The 10246-nt window shown below is 27.9% G+C and overlaps 1 protein-coding gene across 1 annotated transcript; it reads right to left on the bottom strand.

The window, feature by feature from the left end:
• Positions 1-334: 334 nt before the first annotated feature.
• Positions 335-6256, bottom strand: LOC100254670 (probable WRKY transcription factor 12). Its single transcript, XM_002270491.4, has 4 exons — positions 5599-6256; positions 5321-5394; positions 4629-4790; positions 335-627 (listed from the first exon to the last, which is right to left on the bottom strand). Exons 1-4 carry the CDS (start codon positions 5884-5886, stop codon positions 465-467), a joined length of 687 nt encoding a protein of 228 aa, XP_002270527.1. The 5' UTR covers positions 5887-6256; the 3' UTR covers positions 335-464.
• Positions 6257-10246: the final 3990 nt, after the last annotated feature.

Below are 10246 nucleotides of genomic sequence, written 5' to 3'. Positions count from 1 at the left end.
TTCTTCTTCTTCTTCTTTTTCTTTGAGCACACTATCTTCAACTACAACTACCATATTTTAAATTCTTCTTCTTCTTCTTCTTCTTCTTTTCTTTAACCACACTAGCTTCAGCTACAACTATTAGTAATTAAGGTCTTAAATAGACATACATATTTCAATTATTTTGAATGCCATGAAAATTAGCCAACTTTTCTCATGATACAACATACTCACTAAATTTCATCAATTAATTTTTTGATCATGAAGTAAATAATTAAATGTGATGATGAGATAAGTTGTTTGAATCAAGTGAGTTTAATTTGAAGAATTAATTAATGACTATTAAATGGGAAAGTGGGGGAGCCTAAAAATGATTTTGATCAACAAATTAAGTTTAATTGTTGCAAACTAATTAAATCATACATTACAATATCATTACAATAATGTTTCTTTGTTTAATTTAGTCCCCTTATTAAAGTTTGGTATCAGAATGAAGTGAAACATTCGTGTTCAGATGAATTGGAGTCGTCACAAGGAGAGTGGTTGTGTCTACCTTCATATGTTGTTATCACCATCCGACAATCTTCTGATAACCGCTCCACCCTCTTCTTCACTCGACAGTTTGTATGAGTACAACGATAATAACTTCTGCAATTCACTCAAACATATATAGAAAACAATAAGTTATTATGCAACAAGGCAAAGCAAAGGATTATTAACTTACATAAAAATCATCATAGCTAGACATTTATTTTAGGTCTTAAATTCAAGTTATATCTCATTATATATACATATGAAGGTAGTTAACTTTGTTATAAGTTCATATTTAAGTTTGTTTACGAAAGCTTATTAAATCCTAAAAGTTGTTTTTGAATGTGAAATACAACTTTTAACAATGTTTTAATAAAACGTTCAAATATGAACCCCATTTTCTAACGTAATTTATTTGCACTGATGTTTTTCTTCAAACATGATATGCAAAATAAAGTACATATTTCTTTTATTAAAATTTTAGCAATATGAAAATTATCATTATTTTTTTATAAAAGAAATTTTAAAATATAGTTCTCAAGTATAAAACCAACAATAGAAGTAATTACTTCTACTTACATTAAACAACAAAAGTCAAAGACTATCTTCAAGAGGTCTTTTAACTCGTTATTTATCTTCATTTTCTATATTTATCATCATACCATCTTAGAAACCAATTCAATTGACTCATAAATAAGAAAATCCATTAGAATATAAACACCTAGAACTCTCAAAATTATACAAGTCTCACATCTTTTACTGATGCTATTCTATCTTTAAGTAAACACTTGGAATCAAAAGAAAGAAACAACTTATCTTAATCTTGTACATTATTTTTTTGCACTCCTACGAGGTGTTAATTTGATGTGTAAAAACTATGCCAATTGCTAAGAAAAAAAGAATTAAATCGACCAAAATGCATGGTCTTATCAATATTGGCACCCATACCATAGAGTAGATATTTAAAAATTAGATATAATCTATTTTTTTATGAACTATATTAGCAGAAGAAAAAACAAAGTCATAGAAACATAACCATGGTCCTATCTAAGACATCAAATATTTGGCTATATTAATAATATTTTCATTTTATAAGCTATTTATGTCATTTACACTTAAAAAACTTGTTTTCATTTACTAAAAGTAAAAATATTTATAAAAAAAATTATTTCTACTTTGGTCACAAAACAATCCCCAAATACTTACACCATTCAAAACATTAAAAATGAAAACAATGTTTTCAAATTTTAATCATGTCACAAGAATGACATGGTACCAATTATTTAATAATGTTGATGTGCTGAATAAGAATCATAATAATTTGGTTGAACTTTCATTATGAAAGAATTATATTTCAGCCATGCATGATTGAAGATTTTGACAATTTCTTTTAAGTGTGCACGTGTGCCACTCACTTTAATTACTTTTTGTGGTAATAGTTATGATGACAATCTCTTTGGGCTTCTTTGTCGGTCCATTGGACCAACTTTTACATTGGTACCTATAATAAATTGTTCAAAACTTTATATTATAGACAAATTGTTCAATATATTATAGATAATTATATTGTCTATATATATATATATATATATATATATATATATATATATATAATTCAACTTTGCTTATAAAAAAAGAAAATTAATCATAATTGACATCTTAGACAAATAGTACTAAATCACCCTCATAAAGTAGACAAGTGGACTTCCAATGCCACCTAATCACAAAAATGGGTTGATAAACAATAAATTCTGATTATTTATTATGATCAGGAGAGAAAAACCACCTAATTATTACATATATATATACACTGAAAAATTTTGAAGGAAAGAAAATAAAAAGGAAAAATGAAAGGAAAAAAAAAGATCAAGCAAAATAAAAAATAAGTTTAAAGTCAATACATTATTTTTACATGACTCTTTAAACTTATTTTTCTCAATTATATAAAAATCAAATAATTTTAAAATGCATAAATTTATGACTAATTTTAATTATATTTAACTTCTTCTTTTTTTTTTTTTCATATTTTCCATAGTGAAATCAAACATGAAAAAACAGTTTTTTGTAGCATTTTTTTTTCTTTTCTTAGAATTTTTTTAGGAACCAAACATAGCCTCTATATATATATATATATATATATTTTTAAAGCCTTTTCTTAAGTTGGTAAGCAGCATACAAAATAAAATTCTACATGCATTCCATCTTATTGATAGGCAACCATTTTCTCTTTGGCTTGGATGATTCTATAGCCCTAATACACCGACTCTCTAAGTTAGCAGAGAAAAATCTAAGTGACTTTTGTTGTATATGATTCTCTATATAAAGATCTAAGTGAGTTTTTCTAGTACAAAACCAAGTGAGACTGCAAACTGTAACATCCTTTTCTCCTAAAGCATTCCATACACAGACCTTCTCCTATATCGTTTCCTGACTCCCCGATAAAAATCAAACTGTATCTTTTGATGATTCTATTTAAACGTTTCTCAAATCTCAAACCTTGATTATTTTCTGGGTTTTTTTTTTTTTTTGGGGGGGGGGGGGGGGGGGGGATGGAAGAAAGAAAGTTAGGATACAATGCTTCCAAAATAATTCAGTTCTCAGAAGAGACATTTCATTAGTATGTTTAAGAAACGGGGGGCAGATTGATGAAGTTAAGTGAGGTAATGTGAAGGAATATCACTATACACAAGTAGACAAACAAAAGTATGTCAAATCATGATCATCAATAAAGCACAAGTACTGTATATATGAAGAAATCAAATATTCATAATTGTATGTTCCTAGTACTAGATATTAAATTTAGAAATATGATTTCCAAATGAAATCTCACAACAGTAGCCAATAATTCAATGAGAATTCTGCAATATATGCATATATATTCTTGGCTAATATCCTGTAAATAATCTCGTGGCATTTAGATGATAACTGGTGCATGGATCTATGCTATCTTAATCTAACCATCTTCCTTCTTCAAATAAGAAATTGCTGATTTTCAATTCTACTGACTGAATTGTGAAATTTTCGCCATTTTCAGGACCTTCTACTTATTTTTCATTCACTAACTTTATGCAATATTCATGGATCACACCATTCTGATAAAGAAGTTGGATGATTTGCATAAAGAATGAATTTTGTGTCCATGGTCAAACTTAGATGGATGAATATTTTCCACAAGTATGTGCAGTACTGTGCTGAAGTTGAGAGTTGTTTTGGTTAAATATGCATACAAATTAACATGAGGATAATTTGATTAAATTTCTCTATGAAGTTCTATAAGATATATCTCTCTACAAAGGATTAAAATAAACTGATTGGGTACCAGGAAAATGAAGGAAACTAATCACCTTCTTGGCTATCAAAGGCCAGCATAAATTGTCGGTGGATGGTATAGAGCTTCTGACCTACTGTTAGAGAAAAATTCTCTGCCAAAATTATAAGGATGGAATACTTTTGAAGAGATTTCCACTGGGAAATATAGAAGTACTTGCCACAGACACTAAGGACACAAAATCTATGTTGTGGGAACCATGTCCGCCTAATCAAATATCGTCAGTCTCAGTGCAGAACTAACAATAAAGCTCACAAAATGGAAGATACATATACATACATACGTACATACATACATATGTATATATAAGCAAAGCATATGAATGAAAATTTCAAAAGAATGTGGGGTTTTTGCAACATGAAGATTGATGGTTGCTTGAATATAAAGGGAGGCCAACCCACCATTTCTGATGCCCTCATCAATGGCCAACACATTGTTTCAACTTTGCATTACATGTATATGCATCTAGAAGACTAGAACATGAAACCAATGACCAAACTAGCACTTTTTTCTTTGTTTTTTGGTTTTGTGCATTGAGAAAAAAGAGGCCTCAATGGCTGTGACAGTGTACTATCAATATTCTCCTGCTGGTAGCTCTCGAATCTTTAGGAAATGATTATGTGCATGCCTTGAATGTACTTGTTATATAACCCCTTTTTGCTTACAAAATATTGTATTATAATTCTTCATATTGTCCACCTCCAGAGGGGAAATTCTATGCCCTATGTATGATGTTAGTATAAGAAAATTTATGAGGCAATTTAATTATTTTTGGAGGCAGTAATGTTACCTTGGATGAAGGCTATTCTTGACGACTTTCTGGCCATATTTTCTCCATTTGTAACCATCGTCGAGCACATCCACCTCGCTTCTAGTTTGAAAACAGAACCTTGGCTCTCTAAGCTTTCTCCTCGCCTTCACTTTGGTCTTTTCTGAGGATGAGCTCCTCCACCTGCCAAATTCAAAATACCCAATTATATATATATATCACACATATACAAATAATTCCTCTTTAATTTTCTTTTCTTTTCTTTTTTCCTGTTTTGCAGAGAGGAGTCAGTAATTGGGAAAGAAAAGAGTAATTTAATCTGTTGATGGACATGTGGATGTGGGTTTGGATTTGAGCATCGATGTGTATCAAGACTCTTGTGGATCAAGTACTTATTCCCTCAAACACGAGAGATTCAGAGAGAAAGAAGGAGAGAGGTTATAGGATGGTGTACGAAAAGGCATATATATATATTTATGTATGCTAGTCTGCAATCAAATTCATTAGGCTGTCTATCCTCCATGTATGGCTAGATCTCCTCTAGATTCTGTGGGAGACCTTCAAGAAGCTTTTTTTTTCTAGGGAGTGTCAAGCACAGAGAGGGAGAGAGGGCGAGAGGGAGAGGGAGAGAGAGAGAAGGCATGTATGGATGGAGAGAAATCAAGAGTAGAAACACCCAGAAGAAGAAACAAAGGAAGAAAGCAAAGGGTTACCATGAATTGCTTCCATCGTTGGCATTACCAGTGCAATTCTCTTCATTCACAGCCTTCGGATCCAATGTCCCCACCTAGTGTTTATTCGCCAAAAACATATAAAAATACACAAAGGGGAGAGTATCAACAACCCCAACTCCCAAATCTAAATACCAGTAATAAACAAGAAAAAAAAACATTAATTTATAAGGCAAAAAAAGATTAAAAAAAAAAGAGAGAATGAAACCCCATCTTAAACAACAATTTTCAGACTTTCTTATCATCATATATATCATCACCTGCTCATTATTCCAAGAAGGTCTGGTGAGAAGATCATTGTGAGTAAAGCCCATGGTTGTATTAGTAGTGGTGTTGGTGGGTGTGGGTGTGGGTGTGGATGTGCTAGCAGTGTTGAGAGGCTGAGACATCTGAGCAGACTGTGATGGTGCCAAGAAACTCAGCACCTGGTTCTCCTCAAACTGCACAAACCCCATTTCATGGATGCCTTGAGGAGTAGTAGAATAAGACACCTGAAGCTCATAATTTGGAACCCCAGATCTTTCTCCTTGATGATGATGATGATCCATCCTCAATTAATTTCTCTGATATAATTCCAATCAATTTATACAAAACCTCTCTTTTATATCCTTCTCTCTTTCTTCTTCCTTCTTCCTCCTTGGCCTTCACCTTCCAAAGCTACAGCTGGGTGGTGCATGTGTGATCTTCTTCTTAGATCTTCTTCAACCAGCTCATGAGTTGCATGTGTCCGTACAGTTGTCAAGAAGGGTATGCGCTTCACATGGTGCAGTTTGGTCAACCAGTAAACGCTAGAGAGAATGTTTCCTGAGAAAACTTATTAATATTCCCCCCTTCTCTCCTCCTTCTTAACCTTCTCCACAGTCTCTCTACTGTTTCTATCACATTCACATCAAATAATTTACAGAAACTCACTCCACAGGAGAGAGAGAGAGAGAGAGAGAGAGTAGGTCCCTATCCCTAATTACTTGTCTTTGTATATTCTATTACTATTTTAATAATTTTACTATCATTTTCTCCTTCATCTCTTATCTCTATTGTTATCATTTTTGTTCAGAGCAATCATGCATTCTCTGAATTATTTTTCGATTTGCTTCCCCGATAATTATCAGCATATAAGAGTCCATTTGGCAGTCATGAAACAATTTTATCTTGAAAAGTGTTTTTGAAAAAAAAAAAAAAAAAAAAGAAAACCTTTTAATATTTTTATTAAAAATCATTTACATTATTTTTGAAAGAAATATTTAGAATATGTTTAATAGTAATTTTAAAAAGAGTTTTTAATATTTATGGTATTTAAAATTTTTGATAATTAGAATGTTAAAAAATGTATAAATGTTTTTTAAAATCACTGTCAAACATATTTATAAAAACACTTTTAAATAAAATACTTTCATTAAAAACACTTCGAATAAAAGCATTACCAAGCATACTTTAAGAGTACATTTAACAGTAATTCTAAGAAGTGTTTCTAGTTTTTCTAATACTAAAAAAATAACAATTTTTAAATGTTAGAAAGATCATAAATACTTTTTAAAATCACTATCAAACAAACATTAAGAATACGTCTAATAGTGATTTTAAGAAATATTTTTAATATTTATAATAATTGAAAAATAAAAATTTTCAAGTATTAGAATAACTAAAAACACTTCTTAGAATTATTATTAAGCGCACTCTAAAAGTATGTTTATGAGTGATTTTAAAAAGTGTTTTTGATATTTTTTTAAGAATACATTTGATAATAATTTTAAAAAATATTTCTAACATTTTTAACACTTAAATAATTAAAATTTTCAAGTCTTCTGCTCTTTCATTCAAGGAACAATTATTCCAATCTCATTCAATCTTTGAAAAGCACATCCCATTTCATAAATTGATTATAGGTGGGTATGATATATGTAGTTGTGGGTTTAATTCTTTAACCACCTTAACAATTATGACTAAAACTCGAGTTATTTTTAAAAGATTTAAGCTCATGCTAATGGAATTAATTTATTAATTTATTTTGAAAAATAAATAAAAAATAATTATTTGGATGTTATGATGTTAGACCCTCCTAGGAATAGCATTTTGTTTTTTTGGCTCAAATTAAAAGTAAAGCTCAAGGCAAAGTTATCATTTCCAAAGTACAAAAATGATATTGTAAAATATTATTTAATTATAAAATAATTAAAAAAAATTGTACCACAATTAATTATTTATTTTTATATTAAATTCTTAATTTGTTAACTTTTTTACTTAAGTCAATCAAATTGATGTTAAAGAATTTATTAAATTTGAAAAAAAAAGGTTAACTTTTCAAAAGTAATTTAAACACATTCAAGTTGAATCCTAGTATCATGCACCTAAAAAAGAGAGAGGAATATTTTTTACCACCTTTTTGTTTTTTCATACAAAGTTGCATGTATGTGTACTTCACAACGTGGGAATCATTTTTCCCATAATTTTCCAGGAAAATATGTTTTTAGTTTGCAGGGTAATCATATTTTTCCTTCAATCGGATTTAAGGGTCAAAGGAAAAGAAATACAATTACTTTTTTGTTAAATTAAATGGTGCCATATATATATAACCTTTAAAATATATTAAAAACTGTATTTTTCACGTTTAAGAAAATATGAAAAATAATTTAACCATTAAAAATTCAATTTGTTGGTTCCTTTTATTTGAAAGATAAATAAAATATCTTTTAAAAATTTATTTTTATATTTTTTTATGAAAAATAATTATTATTTTGTTTTCTTTATCAGCCTAATTTAATAATTCCCATATCTTGCAAGCAAGAAGACATGTTTAAAACGCAGAATGAAAAATCGATTATTTCTATTTCTCACTTATTATTATTTGGATTCTTTATTAAACATAAGAATATGAATAAGAAATCTCGTTCTTATAAAAGACAAAACTCATTATTATTAAAAGTTTCAATTTTTTTTAATCTTACTATTTATCTTCATTTTCACGTATTCATCTTTTTCTTCGAATCTCATGATTTATCTCCATTCTCATTTATTTTATAATAACATGTGCAGAACACTAGAGCAAGAAATGAGAATCGAAAACTCATTCTATTTTTTATTCATCACAAATGGTGATGGAGTTTGAAAATAAAGTTTAGAATACTAATTTATTTTCAAGGGACAAAAAAGAGTGAAACCTCATGAAAGAAGCTTTTATTTTGTGAAATTTTGGGGCATAAATGTAATAAAAATCACAAAATTATTATGAATAATATACAATGGAGGAATCAAGATCTTCTTAAAACTAGGTTCAGTTTTTGTAAAAAAAAAAAAGTTTATTTCTTTTTCCATCTCTAATTGTAATCTAAATATGAAAATTAAAATAATTTTCTTATTCTTATTCCTTATTTCACCATTCCAAATTATGCCCAAGAGAAAATAAGAGGTCTTGAAACACTTTTATGGGTTGAAAGCTAAGAAGCAATTTGAATATGTGAGTACAAATTAAACTTCAATCCAAACACCCTTTTTCTTTTTTAAGTAGAAAAAAAATAAAAAAAACAAAAAATATAAGCAAAGCGAGTAGAAGAAGAAGGGAATGACAATGATAATTTTAAAAATTAATTGATTAAATGGATGAAATAATTTTTAAATGAATTTAACTCTTATTATGTTTTTACTTAAAAAATAACTAATTTTTTTTATATAAATATTATTTATCATTTTAAGCATTTATATATAAATAAACTTTTAATTAATAACCTGACGGTAATAAAAGATTAGGAATCAAGAGCGGGTTTTTCCATCATCATCAATCTATCATCCAAATGTGGACCCTACCAAAAAGTAATGAGGACAAACTTCATGTTGCCACTCACTCATTCTAGAATCTAAATTAACATACTATTTATTTATTTTTGCAATATATATATATATAGAGAGAGAGAGGGGGAGAGAGAATTCAAATTGTTTTAGTTACATGAAATTATATGTTCATTTCCTTGTATTAAAAACAAGTTCACCATACAAAAGATTTGTTAGCACAAGATGAATGTGACAAATATTATAAGCCTAATTTGGAAGTTTCATTCAATATGAGCTCTATCCATTTTCATGATTATGATTTTAATATTTTATTAATAAGACATTTTTTTTCCTTTTTCTTCTATGTTACGCTTTAATTATCAAAAAATTATCCAAAGCCTATTTGGATTAGTTTTTGAAACATTATTTATGTGTTGATTAATTTTTTCAAAAAAAAGTCAATTTAATATATATATTATAAATAAAAAAAAATCTAGGTTTAATTTGTCTAAGGAGTTATTTCATATTTAATAAAAATTTTATAAGATTTTAACTTTAGGCCTCACTATAATTAAAAAAAAAAAAAAAAAACCTATATCAAATGGGATCTAACATTAAAAAATTAGAGTGAAAATAAAATAAGATAATTGATTAAAATATGAAGAAAATAAATCAAAGTAAAATAATATAATTTTAAAAAAACTTTAAATTAATGGGTTTTTTCTTTGTTTCTATTTTTTTAATGTCTATTAATTATTTTTTTATAAAAAAATTCGTCTCATCATTTTGATGTTTCCACCATCATCAAATATTTAAAACTTAATTTTAATCATTCAATTTTAACTCTTATGACATGCTCACATGATCCTCAATTTTTATTATATCTAAGAATACAAAATAAATAATTATTTAAAAAAACTTCTTACTACCATACTTTAATTTTATGAATCATAAGGAAAGTAAATTAATTTTTATTGTTAAATTAAAATTCAAAATCACTTATCCAATATTAAAAATTTATAAAAATGGTTTTTTTGGTCAAATTTATTTTTAAAATGACTAAATATTATGAAGAATTTAATGTAATTTAATTATAAGAAATATGTAAAGGGCTTAGAAAGATCTATGAAATTTAGAGCCCGTTTG

The sequence above is a fragment of the Vitis vinifera genome, chromosome 15 (genome assembly GCF_030704535.1).
Source record: "Vitis vinifera cultivar Pinot Noir 40024 chromosome 15, ASM3070453v1".
Lineage (NCBI taxonomy): Eukaryota > Viridiplantae > Streptophyta > Magnoliopsida > Vitales > Vitaceae > Vitis > Vitis vinifera.
This window is presented reverse-complemented; position numbering and strand designations above follow the sequence as displayed.

What these genes read in the sequence shown, in the direction of transcription:
- LOC100254670 (XM_002270491.4), bottom strand. Translation starts at nt 5,886, where the DNA reads ATGGATCATCATCATCATCAAGGAGAAAGATCTGGGGTTCCAAATTAT. An exon ending in CTTCTTGGAATAATGAGCAG is followed by an intron (nt 5,395 to 5,598) that starts GTGATGATATAT and finishes AATAAACACTAG; the next exon opens with GTGGGGACATTGGATCCGAA. An exon ending in AAGAATAGCCTTCATCCAAG is followed by an intron (nt 628 to 4,628) that starts GTAACATTACTG and finishes AGTGAATTGCAG; the next exon opens with AAGTTATTATCGTTGTACTC.